At 41.9% G+C, this 22885-nt stretch overlaps 1 protein-coding gene across 1 annotated transcript in view; it reads right to left on the bottom strand.

Moving 5' to 3' along the window:
- The window catches only part of rnf24 (ring finger protein 24), a 98478-nt gene that overhangs the window by 18574 nt on the left and 57019 nt on the right, over positions 1–22885 (bottom strand). The window contains exons 3-4 of the mRNA XM_034188819.1: positions 21140–21182; positions 15695–15736 (exon numbers count right to left, since the gene is read on the bottom strand). Of these exons, the coding sequence (XP_034044710.1) occupies positions 15695–15736; positions 21140–21182 (85 nt within the window). The remainder of the gene's footprint in view (positions 1–15694; positions 15737–21139; positions 21183–22885) is intronic.

Here is a 22885-nt window from a genome sequence, read left to right as displayed (position 1 = left end):
TGGTTCCAGCTCCATATACTCCAGCTCTTTCTCAGACTCCCAAGTCTGGCCCTGTGTGCTCTGCGGCTCCCGAGCTTCCACCACTATGTGTGGGCCCAATCTCCTTTAACAGTGGAATATCCCGAAAAAATACTGAAACCGACTTCTTCTGAAACTTTTCTGTTCTCTCACGACGTCCTGGATCAATAGAGCCTGAAATGTGGAGGTTTTCAGCTCTAAACAGGCTGACGACGGCGCCTGGGAGCACTATGCCGTCCCGCTCCGTGGGAAGTCCTTGAAGCGACAGTATCACCTCAAAATCTCTCATCAGCCGTTAAAATTTTCACAGAAAACCAGCTTAATTTTTCGAACCGTGTCCACTTCGATGTGCCTCACAGGTTTAGAAAAAATTTTGATCAAACAAAGCGCCAGTCTCTCAGCAACTTCTCAGACAAAGGAATTCCGACGAGGGGCTGGACGACTCCTCCCACAAGGAGTGCTCACAGGCGAATGACGTCACCGACAGGCGTGGAAAAACTCACGCATGCGCATGAGGGTTCAAGCATGTCTGACATAAAAACATATGAATGAAATCCATATAGTTTTTGAAAAAAATAAAAAGGACCTATACTTTATTGACAGACCTCGTACATAGATATCAAGCCATGCAAAGCTCTCACTACACACCGGGAGCAGTTTTGGGCTCTTAAGCCTGGGTCCCACCGAATAATGAAGGATGAATAATGAGCCAGGCAGCATGTTTTCTTTGCTACGAGAGGGTTTCTTCAACTATTGTGGGAGAATAGTGGCTCTGAGAGGCATTATCTTCAGTTAACGAGGCTCCTCTCTGAGCGTGGCGCTAATTTCAAGATGTTCAAAATTTAGCAACAACAGCATGGGGCAGTTTGTGTATGAGGTTTTAGAGGCATGTGCATGGTGCTTACGAGTCTGCTAAAAGCTCATTATCCATGCGCCTGGCAGCTGCGCAGGCCCTGAGAGGCTGTTTTTGGAGTGGCTCCCCTCTTGCGCACACAATTCCACCTTCTCTGTGCACTGGGCGCTGTATATAAATAATTATTCTGTAGTGGATTAATCATTTTCTGCCAAACCTTGGATGCTGAAAACACTTCTAATCGCTTCTGGAATCACAGAGGACTGTCTGGACGCTTTTTTCCTCTCTTTCCTGCTCTATGTGGAATGTATTTTGAACAGCATAAGGTAACTTTTTAATGTTTTTATAGCTTGATAATAGAGCTCCTAGCTGTTAAGGTATGTCTATGGTTGATTTAATATCTTGTTAATGGATCACATGAGCTCCACTGTGTGTGCACACAATGCACTGAGGCACTGACTCATCACGCTCCAAAGGAGCATTTAGGCAGAACGCCAGCTCAAGAAAGAGTGATTTTTCAGTCAATATTGGATGAACATGAAGTTAAAATTTGGATGACTATGTGAAAGTGGATGTGTGTAGCCACGGAAGAAATAACTCCAGTGAAGCCGCTAAAAGCAGCGCAGAGCTGTGCAGCAACACATAACGAGAGCGCACAAAAAAACAATTTGTAGACATAACACAAAGTTAAAAGTTGTATCATGGTGACTTGTAAGCTGCGGAAGAAATATATATATATATATATATATATATATATATATATATATATATATGTGTATATATTTTTTTAAGTGATCCACAGGTGTATATAATTAAGGCAGCTACCTCATTTTGTATGCAGAATGGCACCGTGCGCAAAAGAGCGATTTTTCAGAAATACACGCACAAAGTTAAACGTGGGATCACAGTGTGTGTGTGTGTGTTTAAAGCCACAGAAAAAATATAGCCAGCGACCCACAGAGCCAACAAGAAGCACAAAGGCAGCTGTCCAGGAACCCTTGGTTCGGTTTAGCTGGTGGACAGCAGGCTGGCGCACACTGCACAACCGCAGGACTGTACTGGAGCGTCTATTTTCGGACTGCATTTAAAAAATGTGGCATCTTTAAATGCTGCTGTGAATCTGTGAATTAAAAACCCACACTTTGGACCAAACCCATGCCTAAACGTGCGCCAACATCGCGTTATCATGGCACCATCACGACACTACATGGCTTAGCGTGGCTGATACGAGCCATTCGAGGCTCTAATGACAGGTCAGTCGTGGCTCACTAGATGCTGCTACGGGGCACATGTGGGGTACAGAGAGGCACCTTATTAGCAGATACGTGATAGATGAAAACGTGGGTCATTCTTCGAATAGTCGCTGACACACCCATGCATGGCTCATTATTCATGGCTTATTATTCGGTGGGAAACAGGCTTTAGTGATTTTACGGTAAGATGGGGGTTTGAACTGAGGATCCTCTGGTCTCAACCCTACTGCTTAACCACTACACCATCACCTCCTGTCTTTGATGAATATTTTCCTTGCTCAGAAACCAGATGCCTCAGATGCCAAAATCAGATGACTCCGCATAGCGGTGGCCTGCCCACTCACTGCCAAGTGTATAACCCTAAGGCACAGCTGCACAGCTGATTTGATGCCCCGCCTCAGCACACCACAGGTTCAGCTCAGAAATGCTCCACACAGCTCAATGTTTTTAAAACAAATAAAGACTCTGCCCCATCCTTAATTTCTGCACACTCTGGCAGGTGCTCCTTTAGAGTAAATAAGAAATTATCTGTACTCAATTTGGCCTTGTTTATACCATCAGTTCAAATGGTATTTATTGCAAATCTTATTAAAATCAGATCTCACTGACTGACTGTCCACATTATGTATAGTGAGTGACCAGATCTGATCTGTGTGTCCACATTGACATAATTCAATTCCAGTGGTGGGCACAGTTCCGATAATCCGATAACAGATAATTATCGAAGATAATGTTTTCATTATCGGATTATCTTTTTAGATAACTTTAAAAACCATTATTGGACTTGATTTTAATTCGACCATACGATCGGCGATCAGGAGGTGCTCGTGAGATGTTAAACGCAGCTTGTTACTCCATGTACACTACATGATGCAGGACGTGCGATTAACCTGAAACTTGATCCAAAAAATTCTCGCATGAATGAAAAATCATCTGAAAAAGGGCCAAAACTCGCAGAGTAAAGCCAACATTTATGTGTCAAGACAATATTGAGTGCACATTTTACAACATCATAAAACATGCGTACATCATAAAACTAATAACAAAATAATAAAAATAATAAAATGAGCGCACATTCTCTCCACATGTAAAACATTTTGCGATGACACTTCCAGGGCTCCGTAAACATGCCTGTTTTTACAAATAAAAATGGAATATTTTACAAAAGCACATTTATCTGTAAACACCAACACACAACACGTCACATTAACGTGTTGGTTTACATAATGAATGACTGAACCAATCAGTGTTTAGCAGAGGCACTTTTACTCAGAATCCTTTGTGATCTGTGTTTGTTACAAAACCTCAGAATTAGTGCATTATTCAGCATTAAAAGATATGTAATATTTTAACTTTGTACAAATGACAGAATTGACATTAATGGAGTTACTCTATCAGTATTCACACCAAACCATAAGTCAGCATGCCTTTATCTTCCAAGACCTCCGCCTGACCGGAGCATTGTGATTGGTAGAGAGCTGGCTTTGTGGCTGCTCTCAGGGTGCTTCTGTGTAGCTTCCAGCAGGGGGCAGCATGTTCAAACATAGAAGTGCGGGCTCACTGTTTGGGTCTTTTGTCGCTTTTGATGCTTCCAAAAGCAATTGTGGTGTTAAAACTCAAATTCAGCTTGTTGGTAGTTGCAAATGTACCAAAGACAATACTGGAATTTATCGGTTATCTGTAACTTCCGATACATTTTTGGATGGTTTATTGGTTTATCTTTATCAAAGATAACTTTTCAGTTATCTGATGATCTGTTATCGAAGTTAATTTTTTGGTTATCTGTGCCCACCACTGTTCAATTCATATTGACTGCTCTGGTAATAGGCTACACACAGGAAAAACAGGATAACATTAAACTGTGTGCATTTCTGTCTGCAATGGTTATGTGGAGCACCGGTACAAAATATCTCGTAAATGCAAGGAAGCAACAGAAACAGAGGAGACTGCCGAGTTGTGCCACCATTCTCCATTGTTTGACTGTTTTCTTGGACTTTTTTCTCCACTTATTCCAACGCCACAGGTAAGGCACCTCAAATCAACTTCTGTCTCTCCAGAACTACACCATGGTTGTTCATGTTGCACTGTGAATGATGCAGAAGACACGTTGAAATCCTATTTGAGCGACTAAGATGTTAAGATTGAAACAGATTTGCATAAATGCGATTTGAATCATACATCAAACCCACCTCCATATGTGGTTTGAATCTGCTTGGAAAAATTCTGACTGCCACAGGAAAAAAAAAAAAAAATCAAGCCAGATACAATATGGATGTGCTAAAAATACAATTTTGACTTGTAATGTGAACAAGGCTTTTCATGCCTGGAGAAATCTTCTGCAGTCCGCCATTAAGAATTCTTAGTCTGTTTAAAATTAATGTGATGTAAAGTAATACTCAAATTGGGACTATGGGATCTACAATACATTTTGCCATCTGGTGACAAAATAAATAAATAAATACTATATGTCCACCACCATCTAAATATACTGATTTTTGGACTTTTTAAATTTCGCAATATTGTATAATTTTTTTTCCCCACCCCTAATTCAAATCTGGTGAATTCTGATACAACAAAAAACAACTGTGTTTAGCCTTTGTAATATCCCATAAACGTGTCTGCCACCTGCTGGTTGCGGCACCCGCTTTCACATGAGCAACAGCTTCAGTTAGCAATTACAGCAAGAAACACGATTCCCACTCCACTGTTGAAATATAATACAGAAGAGGTATAACGGGAACTAAACAATTGACAGAATGTGTGAAAGTGGATGATACCAAAATTCTCACCAGTGCTGCAAATTACTCATGACAAACTTGGAAAACTGTTCTGAAAAATATTCAAACATTGATTCAGAAAATGCTGATAAGGAACATCATGTGCTCTTCAACCGCTTACCCAAGATTGGGTCTCGGAGGGCTGGAGCCCAAAACACCAATCATATTTTTAACCATTTCGAACATTTAGACTAAACAATTAATCGATTAATCCACAAATGAATCAACCGATTAACCGATCATAAAAATAATTGTTTGCTACAGTCCTATGAAATGTCAGGATTTAATTTTCAGTCTTTTTCCAAAGCTGTGTGCAAGATTGTTTTCCTGATTTTTTTATTCACTGACTTTTTTTTTTTTTTTTTTGGCACTTAATATTCTTTATATGTTAGGATTTTTAAACAACTGCATAACAAAATATTTGAATGCAAGACTCAAAGTTATTGGTAGAATTTATGTGCATGATTTACTGGTAAATCACCCAAAGGATAATTGTTGACTCATAAAATAACCAACAGAATAATGAAAAATAACAATCATTATATTAAACAAGTTACCTTAATGATGACAACCAATGGATTATTATAATAATATATAATATAATAATAATAATAATTATAAAAATAAGTCAATTGCAGCCCATCTTACTGATACAAATCCTTTTTTAAACAGGATCATTTCAAGTGGACTCTCTGTCCCCATTCCTGCTTTGACAAAGACTGACACGTGCAACAGGCGTGAGGCCAACGGGCCACAACTCGCCAGCGTAAAAGCTAGCGTTAGCTCAAATGACTGACTGTGTCAGACAGACAAAGAGAACAAAAACTTCTAGAATGTCTCCTCCCACTTAATTATGTTTCTGCATTTTGTAAAAAATACAAATAAAATTTGGACAACAGTCTCTCAGCAACACAAATAGACAGACTCAGTGAGTGGGTGTCACAGTCAGCAAAACCTTTCTTAAAGTCACATTTTTCCCCAATTGTGTACTGCTTCTATAGATACACGGACTATTTTATGTATGGTCACTGGACAACTGACTTTGAAAGGGACAGCATGGGGGCTTTTAGCTTTCACTCTTGCAGATTTTTGGAAACCCAGGCTAATCCTCTGTTAAGATATCTGCTTAGATCCTTTTATTGGTGAATAGATCAGTGTTTCTCTTCTGTTCAAACGGTACAGATCTGGCAATCTAAAACAACTTTTCGGCAAAACCTCATCTTCAAATCATGTGAATGTATCCTCAAAGCTTTCATTTCAAGTTGCACACAAAACACCTGAATAAACCAAAACAACATACAATATAACCAGACGAGTGGAACTCGCAGAGAACACGACAATGCTGCTCTTACACAGAATAATGCTCAGGCTTTCAAAAAGACAGACACTGTTCCTTAGACTCTGTTAGATGTATTGTAAACATCATAGCAAGGTTTTTATGTTTAAGGTTCTGATGCAGTCAAATTAATCAATTACAGCAGGTAAAATAAGTACTGAACATGCCACCATTTTTCTCCATAAATATTTTTCTAAAGGTGCCTTTGATGCGACATTTTCACCAGATGTTGGTAACAACGCAAGTAATCTACACATATAAAAAGAAATCAAACCATAGCTGTCCGTAAATTAAGTTAGGTGTAATGAAAAGACACAAGGAAAAAGTATTGAACACTTGAAGAAAGAGAGGTGCAAAGGGGCATAGAAAGCCAAGACACCAGCTGAAATATCCATATTTAGAAAGCAATCCCACCCCTTATCAGTGCAAATTAATATTAGCTGGTTCGGTCCTAACTGATGGCCCACAAAAAGGTGTCTAATGACCAAGGTGTCAGACAAGAAACATCTCATGATGGGTAAAAGCAAAGAGCTCTTTCAAGATCTTCGCAACTTTAATGTTGCAAAACATACTGATGGCATTGGTTACAGAAGGATTTCTAAACTTCCGAATGTTCAAGGTGAGCATTGTTGGGGCCATAATCCGGAAGTGGAAAGAACATCATTTTACTATAAAGTGGCTAGAACCAGGTGCTCTTGACAAGATTTCTGAGAGAAAACTAAAAAGAATTATCAGAAGAGTTGTCCAAGAGCCAAGGACCACTTGTGGAAAGCTTCAGAAAGACTTGGAATCAGCAGGTACAACTAACAAGTAATGTACTCAACCGCCATGACCTACGTGCACACTCCAGTGCAAGACTCCACTGATGAAGACAAAGCATGTTGAAGCTCACTTAAATTTTGCTACACAACATTTAGACAAGCCTTTGAAATGCTGGGAGAATATAGTCTGCAGACCAAAACTGAACTCCTTGGATGCCACAATACACACCATGTTTGGAGATCAAATGGCACTGCACATCACCCCAAAAACACCCTACTAACTGAAGTTTGGAGGTGGTAACATCATGATGTGGGGCTGTTTTTCAGCATACAGCACTGGCAAACTGCATACAACTGAAGGAAGGTTGAATGGAAAAATGTACCAAGACATTCTTGATAAAAAAATCTGCTGCCATCTACCAGGATGATGGATAAGAAATGAGGGTGAACATTTCAGCAAGACAATGATCCCAAACACACAGCCAAAGAAACTATTCACTGGTTTCACCTGACTTTAATCCAAAGAGAAATCTATGGAAAGAGCTAAAGATCAGAGTTCATAGAATAGGTCCACAGAATCTGTAAGATTTGAAGTTGATGTGGAAAGTCATTCCATTTTATTACCCATAAGTTAATTTTCGTACTTATTTGTTTTGGATTTTTTTATACATGTGGATTACATGGGTTGTTACTGACATCTCATGAAAATTTCATGTCCATAGCACCATTATAAGGGCTGCACAGTGGCTTAGTGGTTAACACTGTTGCCTCAAAGCAAGAAGCTGTCGTGACTGATTCCCACCTGTGGCCTTTCTGTGTAGAGTTTGCGTGTTCTCCCCGTGTTTGCATGGGTACCCTCCGGGTGCTCCAACCTCCTCCCACATCCAAAGACATGCAGGTTAGGTGGATTGGAATCATTAAATTGTCTGTAGGTGTGCGTGCTGGCGTGAATGTGTTTGTTTGTCTATGGCCCTGACTGGCGTCCTGTCCGGGGTGTACCCCGCCTCATGCCCTATGACTGCTGGGATAAGCTCCAGCCCCGCCATGACCCTTAAGTGGAGTAAGCGGTTGAAGATGAGCGAGTGAGTACCTTTAGAAATATATTTACATAGAAAAATGCTGACATGTTCAATAGTTATTTTACCTGCTGTATATAAAGAACCATCTCTTAAAACCACAGATGGGGTGGCCAAGTGCTTAATGTGTTTTTTAAAAGAGCAGAAGGGTCCCAGTTCAAGACCACCACTGCCCATTCTCCACATAATGCAGAGTTGTGACAGGAATGGCATTCAGCGTAAAATGTGCCAAATTCCCATTCTGATCTGCTGTGGGGACACTGGCAGGGGGAAGCTGATATCGGAATCTATTAAAACCCTCTCTCGATGTACCCATTTCCAGTTTTTCTTTGCGCCCTCCGTAAAGCTAGGACATCTTTCTACTCATCACTAATTGAAGAAAATAAGAACAACCCCAGGTTTCTTTTCAGCACTGTAGCCAGGCTGACAAAGAGTCAGAGCTCTATTGAGCTCAGTATTCCATTAACTTTAACTAGTAATGACTTCATGACTTTCTTTGCTAACAAAATTTTAACTATTAGAGAAAAAATTACTCATAACCATCCCAAAGACATATCATTCTCTTTGGCTGCTTTCAGTGATGCCGGTATTTGGTTAGACTCTTTCTCTCCGATTGTTCTGTCTGAGTTATTTTCATTAGTTACTTCATCCAAACCATCAACATGTTTATTAGACCCCATTCCTACCAGGCTGCTCAAGGAAGCCCTACCATTATTTAATGCTTCGATCTTAAATATGATCAATCTATCTTTGTTAGTTGGCTATGTACCACAGGCTTTTAAGGTGGCAGTAATTAAACCATTACTTAAAAAGCCATCACTTGACCCAGCTATCTTAGCTAATTATAGGCCAATCTCCAACCTTCCTTTTCTCTCAAAAATTCTTGAAAGGGTAGTTGTAAAACAGCTAACTGATCATCTGCAGAGGAATGGTCTATTTGAAGAGTTTCAGTCAGGTTTTAGAATTCATCATAGTACAGAAACAGCATTAGTGAAGGTTACAAATGATCTTCTTATGGCCTCGGACAGTGGACTCATCTCTGTGCTTGTTCTGTTAGACCTCAGTGCTGCTTTTGATACTGTTGACCATAAAATTTTATTACAGAGATTAGAGCATGCCATAGGTATTAAAGGCACTGCGCTGCGGTGGTTTGAATTATATTTGTCTAATAGATTACAATTTGTTCATGTAAATGGGGAATCTTCTTCACAGACTAAAGTTAATTATGGAGTTCCACAAGGTTCTGTGCTAGGACCAATTTTATTCACTTTATACATGCTTCCCTTAGGCAGTATTATTAGACGGTATTGCTTAAATTTTCATTGTTACGCAGATGATACCCAGCTTTATCTATCCATGAAGCCAGAGGACACACACCAATTAGCTAAACTGCAGGATTGTCTTACAGACATAAAGACATGGATGACCTCTAATTTCCTGCTTTTAAACTCAGATAAAACTGAAGTTATTGTACTTGGCCCCACAAATCTTAGAAACATGGTGTCTAACCAGATCCTTACTCTGGATGGCATTACCCTGACCTCTAGTAATACTGTGAGAAATCTTGGAGTCATTTTGATCAGGATATGTCATTCAAAGCGCATATTAAACAAATATGTAGGACTGCTTTTTTGCATTTACGCAATATCTCTAAAATCAGAAAGGTCTTGTCTCAGAGTGATGCTGAAAAACTAATTCATGCATTTATTTCCTCTAGGCTGGACTATTGTAATTCATTATTATCAGGTTGTCCTAAAAGTTCCCTAAAAAGCCTTCAGTTAATTCAAAATGCTGCAGCTAGAGTACTGACGGGGACTAGAAGGAGAGAGCATATCTCACCCATATTGGCCTCTCTTCATTGGCTTCCTGTTAATTCTAGAATAGAATTTAAAATTCTTCTTCTTACTTATAAGGTTTTGAATAATCAGGTCCCATCTTATCTTAGGGACCTCATAGTACCATATCACCCCAATAGAGCGCTTCACTCTCAGACTGCAGGCTTACTTGTAGTTCCTAGGGTTTGTAAGAGTAGAATGGGAGGCAAAGCCTTCAGCTTTCAGGCTCCTCTCCTGTGGAACCAGCTCCCAATTCAGATCAGGGAGACAGTCACCCTCTCTACTTTTAAGATTAGGCTTAAAACTTTCCTTTTTGCTAAAGCTTATACTTAGGGCTGGATCAGGTGACCCTGAACCATCCCTTAGTTGTGCTGCTATAGACGTAGACTGCTGGGGGGTTCCCATGATGCACTGTTTCTTTCTCTTTTTGCTCTGTATGCACCACTCTGCATTTAATCATTAGTGATCGATCTCTGCTCCCCTCCACAGCATGTCTTTTTCCTGGTTCTCTCCCTCAGCCCCAACCAGTCCCAGCAGAAGACTGCCCCTCCCTGAGCCTGGTTCTGCTGGAGGTTTCTTCCTGTTAAAAGGGAGTTTTTCCTTCCCACTGTAGCCAAGTGCTTGCTCACAGGGGGTCGTTTTGACCGTTGGGGTTTTACATAATTATTGTATGGGCTTGCCTTACAATATAAAGCCCCTTGGGGCAACTGTTTGTTGTGATTTGGCGCTATCTAAAAAAATTGATTGATTGATTTAAAGAAAACTGCTACACAGCACATCTTCGGCAAAAATGGGGTTAATCCCATAACTTTGGCAAAAACAGGGCAAAAATGGGGTTAACTCCATTTTAGCAGAAGACATGTTGTGTAGTAGTATTATGTAAGTAAATAGTTGGAGTCCACATTAAAGATCGACTGGACTGTTAATATTTGACAGGAGGACGGGGAATGCTGTTCATTCTGCAAGAGCAAGTTTCTGGTTTAACCCCCTGTCAGCACTGTGCCCAAATATGCTAACAATTGACCACCTATCTTCTTTCAAAACTGATACTGGCGATCCCAAAAACTGTTGGCCCATGTCATGCTGCCTACAATTTCCAAGAGTCTCACATTGATATCAATGGGCAGAACCAACAAGCACTTGGCGGACAAGAACTTGCTACCAGCATGCCAAAAAATACTATAGAAACGATAGCTATGGATACACAGACTTACTATTCATAAAAAGAAAAACCTCACAACAGCTTGGGTTGACTACAACAAAACATTAGACTCTGTTACCCACAGTGGGATAAAATGCCTTGAAATCCATAAAATCTCACGACGATGACAGCATTCACCAAAAGAGATATATCAAAATGGAAGACAACCACCAAACCTGAACAGCAATAAGGGGACAATATCACCCCGTGGCATCAACATCATCATCAACAGCGATATCTTCCAGGGGGACTTTCAATTCAATTCAATTCAATTTTTTTTTATATATAGCGCCAAATCACAACAAACAGTTGCCCCAAGGCGCTTTATATTGTAAGGCAAGGCCATACAATAATGATGTAAAACCCCAACGGTCAAAACGACCCCCTGTGAGCAAGCACTTGGCTACAGTGGGAAGGAAAAACTCCCTTTTAACAGGAAGAAACCTCCAGCAGAACCAGGCTCAGGGAGGGGCAGTCTTCTGCTGGGACTGGTTGGGGCTGAGGGAGAGAACCAGGAAACTAGAGTAATGCAGAAGAGGAACCAACTTTCCTCTTCTGCATTACTCTAGCACCACTATCTTCAACTACAGGTACAAAATGGCAACATGATCAACCATTTTGTTTTACATGGATGACCTTAAAGCCTATACCAAGATCGACAAATAGACAGGCCTACTCACCACTGTTAAAGGCATCATTGAAAGCATGAATTGAGGTTGGAATACACTGACTAAAAATATAAACACAACACTTTTGTTTTTGCTCCCAGTTTTCATGAGCTGTACTTAAAACATTTTCTATGTAACACAAGACAGAGTTCTCTCAAATACTATTCACAAATCTGTCTATTGTGGCCAACCTAAGGCACATCTGTGCAATAATCATGCTGCCTAATCAGCATCTTGATATCCCACACCTGTGAGGTGGGATGGACTATCTCTGCATTATATCTCAGATTACCTGGGAGAAGAAATCCTCACTAACACAATTTTAACTGAATTATTTTAATTCCAGTTGTAATGGTGGTACTTGGAAAGCCAAATATTTTCTAAGGTGGTACTCACTGTAAAAAGATTGAGAACCACTGTGCTAATGTTAATACACAGTAGGCAGATATGAGTTGCAGACAGTCCAGAAAAATTACTGCCATAACTATGAGCAGAGCTATAATCTTATTTTGCAGTCAAAATACTGTGAAGCCCCTGAAATACTGAACCGAGACCTACAACACTTGGTAAGAAATAAAAGCACAACCTCTCACCTACATGGATAGGAACTAAATCAGTGAAATATAAGCCATTCTGTTACACTGGTGAAACCTTGAGACGCACATGTGCAACGTCTCCAGGGATGAATGAAAGAAGAACGTGAACACTTGATATTGTTGCTCTGAACTGTGTAAAGTCAAATCATCCGGCATGTTATGCAAGATTTGAGTGATGTGACATGCTGAGATAGAAACTTTCAACCACATGATAGCGGCCGCAAGAAAACGGTTGATGGTTTATGCCAACATACAGACAAAAGACAAGACCAGATATACGAGGTCTATTAGAAAAGTATCCGACCTTATTATTTTTTTAAAAAACCATATGGATTTGAATCACGTGTGATTACATCAGCCAAGCTTGAACCCTCATGGGCATGCGAGAGTTTTTTCACGCCTGTTGGTGACGTCATTCGCCTGTGAGCATGCCTTGTGGGAGGAGTGGTCCAGCCCCCTCGTCGGAATTCCTTTGTCTGAGAAGTTGCTGAGAGACTGGCGCTGTGCTTCATCAAAATTTTTTCCAAAAATGTGAGGCACATCCGAGTGGATACCATTCGACAAATTAAGCTGGTTTTCGGTGAAAATTTTAACGGCTGATGAGAGATTTTGGATTGTTTCTATCGCTGTAAGGACTTCCCACGGAGCGGGACGTCGTGCAGCGCTCCGAGGCGACGTCGTCATCCTGTTTCAAGCTGAAAACCTCCAAATTTAAGCCTCTGTTGACCCAGAACGTCGTGAGAGAACAGAGAACTTTCAGAAGAGGTCGGAATCAGCAGTTTATCCGGACATTCCACTGTTAAAGGAGATTTTTTTTAATGAAAGACGTGTGGACGGATTGGCGCGCCGGCTGTGAGCTGACGCGGCGAGCCCGCCACAGGAAAAACACCTCCGTTGGAAGCCTTAAGGACAAGTTGGAACATGCCCTGCTGTTAAACAATTTCTCAGATATTCACTCAACTGAAAGGAGTGCTCACAGGCGAATGACATCACAGACAGGCGTGGAAAAACTCACGCATGCGCACGAAGGTTCAAGCTTGGCTGACGTAAAAACATATGAATCAAATCCATATTGATTTTTTTTTTAATAAAACGGTCAGTTTCTTTTCTAATAGACCTCGTATTCTTTGGCATTTCAAAAGCAAAGTGGACTGACCAAGAAGCACAGGTTGAAGTTCTTGTGAAGCTCAACATCATCTAGTAACATGCACGTCTCATGCAAATGCATTCAGTGGTGCTTCACTCCACACAAGATGTGATCAATGTGTTTTAAAATTCAATTTGCCACATTTGGCAGTGACTGTTTAATTACCTGAAATAGGCAGAGATTATGTCATCACCTCATCAGTGTTTCATAATGTACTAGACGTTTGCGGCCTCAAGCTTTAATATCACAGTAAGTGTGCTACACATTATTTAAATTCAATTTATTTCATTTATATAGCACCAAATCACAACAAAGTTCCCTCAAGGTGTTTCAGACAAGTAAGGTCTAACCTTACCAACCCCCAGAGCAATCACACAGGTGACAGTGGTAAGGAAAAACTCCCTCTGATGATTTGAGGAAGAAACCTCAAGCAGACCAGACTCAAAGGGGTGACCCTCTGCTTGGGCCATGCTACCAACACAATATGAATATACAGGAAATTTTGGGAGTCCATGCTGGTGCACAGGACGGGAGGCTTGCAGATGAAGACCCCCACTCCCACTTCTGGATGGAGCTGCACCTCAAACAGAGAGGAAAAAAAAAACTGAATCAGGCGGCAGAAAGACAACAAATACAGTATAATTTGTCAGCATTAAGCAACAAGACACACAGAAGAAATACGAAGGTGATCGCCGGCCAATCGCCCTAAGCTTCACTAAAAGATCCAGATATTAGATAAGGTTGAGGCCGCGGCCCGCTCCGTTTACTAATGAAATGAATTTAAAATGGTAGAAATCATAATAACATACTATGCTAGAATGCTAGCCATACAAAAGGGAAAATAAGTGCATCTTAAGTCTGGGCTGGAAAGTCTCTACAGAATCTGACTGTTTTATTGATGCAGGCAGATCATTCCACAAAACAAGTGCATGACAAGAAAAAGCGCTGCTACCTGCAGACATTTTATTCACCTTATGGTGCATTTACACATAGGCAGGGCGCGTTCCGAATGTAACGTGACTTAACGCATCTGAATAGGTTTCTTAACAGTGTGTGTTGGTGTGGGATATTTGTGATTCTCGTGGAGCATGTTTTTGTTTGTCAAAAAAAAAAAAAAATCTTCCACGAATGTCACGCACCACCCTCATTTTTCTTCATGTCGTGGAGGTCGCAACTGAGCGTGTTGATCCGTCTTGATTAGTGGTGATCCGTAATAGAGCGTGACAGCGTTCTTCTCTGATGTGCGCACAATTTAACCCTACTGCACCGCATTCAGTTTCATTGCTGCAGTATGCTGAAGAAGGACAGTGACACCAAGTCGGCTAAAAGTTTTATTCCAATGCTCCTCAGCGCGCTCCTGCAGGTGTTCCACCTCCTGCTGTGCCTGATGTTTGAGAAAACGAGTGAGACAAGAGCCGCGTGGAGCCACACATTTGGCTTTCTCAGTCTCCTCCTCCTGTTTGCGCGACTCCATGACACAGAGCCCAACTAAGCATGCAGTCACAAAGGTCTTCTGCTGTGGATTTTGAGGAGCAAACTAGAGCGATCTGAATTGTTCAGCAGCTGATGTATGAATATGGGTGTGTGTGTGTGTGTGTGTGTGTGTGTGTGTGTGTGTGTGTGTGTGTGTGTGTAGACAATTTGCCTCATTCACAACGTGACAGAACGTAAAAATACGCTGTTACACGCAATAGCGCGGAACAGTGCGGATCATTATTCTTGACTGTGCGTAATGGTTCCTGATAATTCTCCAGTAACACGTGCCATTAATCTTAACGCGTGGTAACAGGTTGCAGCTGTTCCTGAGGACACCTGATGCCTCTGCCCCGAATCATCACATTCGTGATCAGCGGCCAAGAATGTATACTTCGTGGCATTTGTGACTTATCATTATGTGTACATGCAGCATTAGGGACACAAAGTAGGGACATTATTTTACCAGTGGATGTAAGTAGTCTATAATGAGTGTTTAACTAATGACCTGAGGTATCAAGTAATGGAGCTTTTGGTAAACCATATGGCTGGGAGGCTTGCTGAAGTATCAAGGCTTCATCTTGCCAACACTACACAGTGTTCTTTGTGATTGCTAAAAAAGCAGTTTAAGCAGCAAACAAAGTTTGGGGGGCACGGCAGATATAGCAGTTAACCTATTAGTCCAAGAGTCAATGCTTACCTCATGCAAATTTAGTTCTTTGACCTTTTCCTTCTGGATGACCTAAAGTACATACAAAATAAGAAAAAGCTCTCAATTAGTCACTGGATTACACAAATACTCTACTCCAATGAATATTACAAAGCACTCCAAAGTTTCCCAATGGGAAAGTGTATCCAAAGTTTGGACTGGCATTGTACCTGCAATGAAAAATTAATTATTCAGGGTGAATCACAATGAGAGAAAATAAACAGTAATATAGTCTGTAATTTTCAATATGCTGTGTGTTTGTATGAATACTGTAATGTTCTTTAACAACCCAGACAATGGCTGATACACATGGACCTTAACAGTTTCTTCTTTAAACATGAAGGTGAAGAAAGACAATGTTTTAATGTATCATCTGTTTAGAGATGTTTTTGAAGTTGGTTCATTTTGTTTATTCCATAAATAACAGCCATGACATTCACCACCTCACTGCTTGCTTTGTGGTTCTGCTCTGCCGGCAAACTGTGCTTCAACTGGCAGTGAAAGCTTGTTTGTTCCCAGTGATCCCTCAGAGTTTATGATGACCGCAATACATTCAGTCATACAGTAGTGTTCAGAATAATAGTAGTGCTAAGTGACTAAAAAAATTAATCCAGGTTTTGAGTATATTTCTTATTGTTACATGGGAAACAAGGTACCAGTAGATTCAGTAGATTCATTTCTCACAAATCCAACAAGACCAAGCATTCATGATATGCACACTCTTAAGGCTATCAAATTGGGCTATTAGTAAAAAAAAAAATGTAGAAAAGGGGGTGTTCACAATAATAGTAGCATCTGCTGTTGACACTACAAACTCAAAACTATTATTTTCAAACTGCTTTTTTAGCAATCACTAAACTAGTATTTAGTTGTATAACCACAGTTTTTCATGATTTCTTCACATCTGCGAGGCATTAATTTTGTTGGTCTGGAATCAAGATTTTGCTTGTTTACTAGTGTGCTTGGGGTCATTGTCTTGTTGAAACACCCATTTCAAGGGCATGTCCTCTTCAGCATAAGGCAACATGACCTCTTCAAGTATTTTGACATATCCAAACTGACCCATGATACCTGGTATGCAATATATAGGCCCAACACCATAGTAGGAGAAACATGCCCATACCATGATGCTTGCACCACCATGCCCTTGGACCCAAAAAGAACAATTTTACTCTCATCAGTCCGCAAAATATTCCTCCATTTCTCTTTAGGCCAGTTGATGTGTTCTTTGGCAAATTGTAACACAACAAAGACTTTGTGGGGGATTCTTGCAAATAAATTAGCTTCACACAGGCGTCTTCTAACTGTCACAGCACTTACAGGTAACTCCAGGCCGTCTTTGATCATCCTGGAGCTGATCAATGGGTGAGCCTTTGCCATTCTGGTTATTCTTCTATCCATTTTGATGGTTGTTTTCCATTTTCTTCCATGTGTCTGTTTTTTTTGTCCATTTTAAAGCACTGGAGATCATTGTAGATGAACAGCCTATCATTTTTTTGCACCTGCGTATAAGTTTTCCCCTCTCCAATCAACTTTTTAATCAAACTACGCTGTTCTTCTGAACAATGTCTTGAACGTCCCAGGCTTTCAAAGAGAAAAGCATGTTCAACAGGTGCTGGCTTCATCCTTACATAGGAGACACCTGATTCACACCTGTTTGTTCCACAAAACTGACGAACTCACTGACTGAATGCCACACTACTATTATTGTGAACACTCCCTTTTCTACTTTTTTTTTTACTAATAGCCCAATTTCATAGCCTTAAGAATGTGCACATCATGAATGCTTGGTCTTGTTGGATTTGTGAGAATCTACTGAATCTAATGGTACCTTGTTTCCCATGTAACAATAAGAAATATACTAAAAACCTGGATTAATCTTTTTAGTCACACAGCACTACTATTATTCTGAACACTACTGTACATTAAGGTTAAACTGTCCTACACAATATGAAACATCTGAACACAGCCAGCATGCAGCATTATCAATGTGCAGACTGCATTCTCTTGCCTCTTGATTATCTTTGAGACCTTGTGCTGTAGACAGATGTTCATCTATGGATTTCCATGGATTTCTGAAAGATGCCAAAAAGTGAACTAATGCAGTTCAATACTGAAGCTCCGAGGGTTAGGTAAGGAGCTGTTCTTCAAAATGTCTGTTCATGAAACAAAACAGAAGGTTAACCTGTAGAACAGTTATCTCTAGTGCAGCGAAAAATATGAATTTTGTTTGTCATTTGTTAAAAAAAAGCCATTTACGAAATTGAAAAGTCTGTTAAGTTGTGATTCAGGTCGATAACCATGTGATATAACCGGGCGCCTTTTGACATTGCATTTTGGCCCCGGTTATTTTGACCCCAAACAAACGAATCTATGCAAACAAATTAGAAAAAAAAATTATCAGACAGTTTTTGAGAAAATTGCCTTTAAGTGCTCAAAATGGCTCATGTTGGCATAAAAATGGCTGCCATTTCCAAATGAACAAATCTACGAATATGAATTTTAGAGGGGAACAATGTTATGCCGTGACTGTGACTCCCCCTCTAGCTGCCACCTTATCGTGGTGGGGGAGTTTGCGTACCCGGATGATCCTAGGAGCTATGTTGTCGGGGGCTTTGTGCTCACTGTAGGGTCTTCCAAGGCAAACAGGTCCTAGGTGATGGGTCAGACTAAGGGCAGTTCAGAACCTCCATGACCAGTAAAAGATCAAGGACCGTGACGTCGCCCGGTATGGCGGACCCGGGGTCCCACCCTGGAGCCAGGCCTGGGGTTGGGGCCTGCGCGCGAGTGCCTGGTGGTCGGGCCTTAGCCCATGGGGCCCGGCCGGGCTCAGCCCAAAAGAGTGACGTGGGCCCGCCCTCCTGCAGGTTCACCACCTGTAGAGGGGGCCATGGGGGTCGGGTGCAGAGAGGATTGGGTGGCGGTCGAGGGCGGGTGGACCGGCGGCCCGGTCCATGCTCACAGCCCCTGGCTGTTGGGACGTGGAATGTCACCTCGCTAGGGGGGAAGGAGCCTGAGCTTGTGCGGGAGGTTGAGAGATACCGACTAGAGATAGTCGGGCTCACCTCCACGCACAGCTTGGGCTCTGGTACCCAACTCCTGGAGAGGGGCTGGACGCTTCATTTTTCTGGCGTCGCCCATGGGGAGAGGCGGAGAGCTGGGGTCGCATTGCTTATTGCTCCCCAGCTCAGTCACCAAGTGTTGGAGTTCACTCCGGTGAACGAGAGGGTCGCGTCCCTACTCCTTCGGGTCGGGGACAGGTCTCTCACCGTTGTCTCGGCCTACGGGCCAAGCGGCAGTGCAGAGTACCTGGAGTCCCTGGGAGGGGTACTAGATAGCGCTCCGACTGGGGACTCCATTGTTCTCCTGGGGGATTTCAACGCCCATGTGGGTGGCGACAGTGAGACCTGGAGGGGGGTGATCGGGAAGTACGGCCTCCCCGATCTGAACCCGAGTGGTGTTCAGTTGTTGACTGTGCTAGTCACAGTTTGTCCATCACGAACACCATGTTCGAGCACAAGGGTGTCCATAAGTGCACGTGGCACCAGGACACCCTGAGCCGGAGGTCGATGATCGACTTTGTAGTCGTATCATCTGACCTTCGGCAACGTGTCTTGGACACTTGGGTGAAGAGAGGGGCAGAGCTGTCGACTGATCACCACCTGGTGGTGAGTTGGATCCGCTGGGAGGGTAGGAAGCCGGTCAGACCTGGCAGGCCCAAACGTATCGTGAGGGTCTGCTGGGAACGACTGGCGGAACCCTCTGTCAGCGAGGTCTTCAACTCCCACCTCTGGGAGAGCTTCTCCCAGATCCCAGGGGAGGTTGCAGACATGGAGTCCGAGTGGACCATGTTCTCCACCTCCATTGTCGATGCGGCTGCTCGTAGCTGTGGTCGCAAGGTCTCTGGTGCCTGTCGCGGCGGCAATCCCTGAGCCCGGTGGTGGACACCGGAAGTAAGGGATGCTGTCAAGCTGAAGAAGGAGTCCTACTTATCTTTGTTGGTAGGTGGGACCCCAGAGGCAGCTGACAGTTACCGGCAGGCCAAGCGTGCCGCAGCCCGTGTGGTCACAGAGGCAAAAACTCAGGTCTGGGAGGAGTTCGGGGAGGCTATGGAGGAGGACTATCGGTCGGCCTCGAAGAGATTCTGGCAAACCGTCCGACGCCTCAGGAGGTGGAAGCAGCTCTCCAACCGCACTGTTTATGGTGCGGGTGGGGAGCTGTTGACCCTGACTGGGGATGTTGTCGGGTGGTGGAAGGAGTACTTCGAGGATCTCCTCAATCCCATCGTCACGTCTTCCGAAGAGGAAGCAGAGACTGGGGACTCAGAGGCGGACTCATCCATTACCCGGGCCGAAGTCACTGAGGTGGTTAGAAAGCTCCTCGGTGGCAAGGCTCCTGGGGTGGATGAAATCCGTCCTACCTTAAGTTTCTGGATGTTGTGGGGCTGTCTTGGCTGACACGCCTCTGCTGCATCGCGTGGCAATCGGGGACAGTGCCTCTGGATTGGCAGACCGGGATGTGGTCCCTCTGTTTAAGAAGGGGGACCGGAGGGTGTGTTCCAACTATAGGGGGATCACACTCCTCAGCCTCCCCGGTAAGGTCTATTCCAGAGTACTGGAGAGGAGAATTCGACCGATAGTCGAACCTCGGATTCAGGAGGAGCAGTGTGGTTTTCATCCTGGTCGCGGCACACTGGTCCAGCTCTTCACGCTCTGGGCGGCTTTGCTTGAGCTGTTGCCCCCGCGACCCGACTCCGGATAAAGCGGAAGAAAATGGATGGAACAATGTTATGCCACTACCAAATTAGAAAAAAGTTATAAGACAGTTGTTGTGATATCGCAATAAACGGATGCCGACGGACCTAAAATGACAAACTGATACAGTGTCTTATATCAAATAAAGCTTTTTGACGTGTGCATGCCCTATTTTTTACACTTTTTAATTGTCTGCAAAATGTGGATTTATTCTTAGGTGGACTGTTGACAATACATAATACATTCTCTGTATTATTTGTATAGCACCTTCACTACAGGTGATACAGTATAAATCAAACTCCTTGTACTCAACAGTTGCATGTCATAAGTGCCATAATATAAACATCAACCCTGGAAAAAAAAACAGAGGCCAATCAGAGATCCACATCCGCTTTTGTCCATTTCATATGGAATGACCTCCCTCTTCGAGTTATGCAACACAGATCTGTGCTAGCTGCAATTAATCTTTTAGTCTACTAATGGTGCACACACAATTACAGGGAATCAAAATTGAAAATAATTAAAAGCAAAAACACACCAGTGATCTGAATTAGTCCACATTAGGCAGACTCATACTTGGGCCAAGTCTGGGTTGGGTGTGTGACCAGGTCTCAGATCATCAAAACTGAGGAAACCCGTAAGAATCTCCATTTGTGTATGTGTGTGTCCGTGGAATGCTTACTTGTTTGTATGCATACAGCTCTTTCTGTGCCTGGTGCCGTAACCTGGAGACATGAAAAAACAAAACAACTTTCTGATTAGCAAGAGTCCATATTACAAACTAAGAACTTATCATCTACACATCCTGTAAATGAAGAGATAAAACAATGCGTGTAGGCACCATTAGTATTATTAATTTTTGTTTTTTACACAATAGCATTGCACAAGGTATAAGAGCAGCACATTCCACTTTTTAAGCTGCCGTGTATATGCACTTTGGTTTGAAAACTAAAACAGGATGATTTCAATAAAGCAAATGCTCTTTGCAACCTTGAGCATCGTGGAAAACTCAACCTCACGCAAATGGTAAATACTTTGGAGCCGTCAAGTTATATGATCCCAAAATGTTGACATGACTTAAAGGAAAATTCACAAAGAGGTGAAGGAAAAGGTAGAAACTTTATTTTCATATGATGGCATCTACAATATAGTTCAATCATTCAAGAAGAACATGTGCACCTTATCATATGATTTTATGGCAAATTTTAATTCAGTGTGTAAAATGTCTGAAATGCAAAAACAGTTTTAATAAAAAAAATCATTCGTTCATTCATTTCCTACTCTATACCCATTTACTCCAATCAAGGGTCAAAGACTGTAATGAACTGGAACGGAAATTGAAAATTATGGTGTTTCTTATTATTATTATTGATTTGTTAGCTGAGTTATCAGTATAATGTGATGCAAATATCTGACTACCCAATTTTTGTACAGTTGCTGTCAGCTCTACTTTTAACACTGCAGTAAATTATGAAGAGTGGTGCAATTTATTGAAATGTGTATCACAAATACAATCGCATTGCAACATATAAGGACGTTCTTCACAATACCCAGCCCTATTTTGAGAAACATTATTTTGGAATTTACACATTTTAGTGAATTAAAAAGAGGCAGGTCCAGCAGGTAGCCCATGACACTGATGACAAATTAAAGAAAAACCTGAATGCCTGGCCCCAACAGTGAGCGAACCTGGTGGCTCTTAAGCTGGTGGAGCAGGTTGTTTACATGGTTTTGGTTTTTGTCTCTGATAACACTCTCTGTATCCTCTGTAACCATCTTTTGGAAATGATGTTCACAGGGAACAAAGCTTGGGCTTGGTTTTTTTTTGTGTGTGTGATTTGCTTGTTTGTTTTTCTGGCTTTCATAGCTGGACCAGCAGTCACTTGACAGCACCTCACTCACGTGTTATAATGCAGAAACTTAAAAAAAATATGTATAAATATATCTAGACTCATCATCAGCTTTTCCTTTCTCAAATTATTTTTTTAAATCCAGATCCTGTAAGTCACAGACCTCAGTTTGAGTTTAGTTGAGGAGCATTCACAAAAGAAAAAGTGACTTCTTGAAACAGGACAGCAGTCATGTGAAATGGTTCAGAAGAGTATTTATATTTTTTAATTCTGTGACTTCTTCCCTCATAGAAAAGGTGTTACTAGTCTAGGAATAGACTGATAATCGGCTGGCCAGATAATTGGGCTGTCCCATTGGTAGGAGTGATCGGACGATTATCGGCCAGTGGGTAATTGGCTAATAATTGGCCTAGCCGACAATCATCTATCCCTAATATCTATCCCTAATTACGACTCCAAATTAGAAAATGTTGGGGCAATATGAAAAATGCAAAAACAAACAAGCCATCAAATAAACAATCCACACCCCCCCCCCCCCCCCCCCAGTAATCCTTCCATTTGACTTCTATTTCACTGAA

This window comes from Thalassophryne amazonica, chromosome 15 (genome assembly GCF_902500255.1).
Source record: "Thalassophryne amazonica chromosome 15, fThaAma1.1, whole genome shotgun sequence".
Lineage (NCBI taxonomy): Eukaryota > Metazoa > Chordata > Actinopteri > Batrachoidiformes > Batrachoididae > Thalassophryne > Thalassophryne amazonica.
This window is presented reverse-complemented; position numbering and strand designations above follow the sequence as displayed.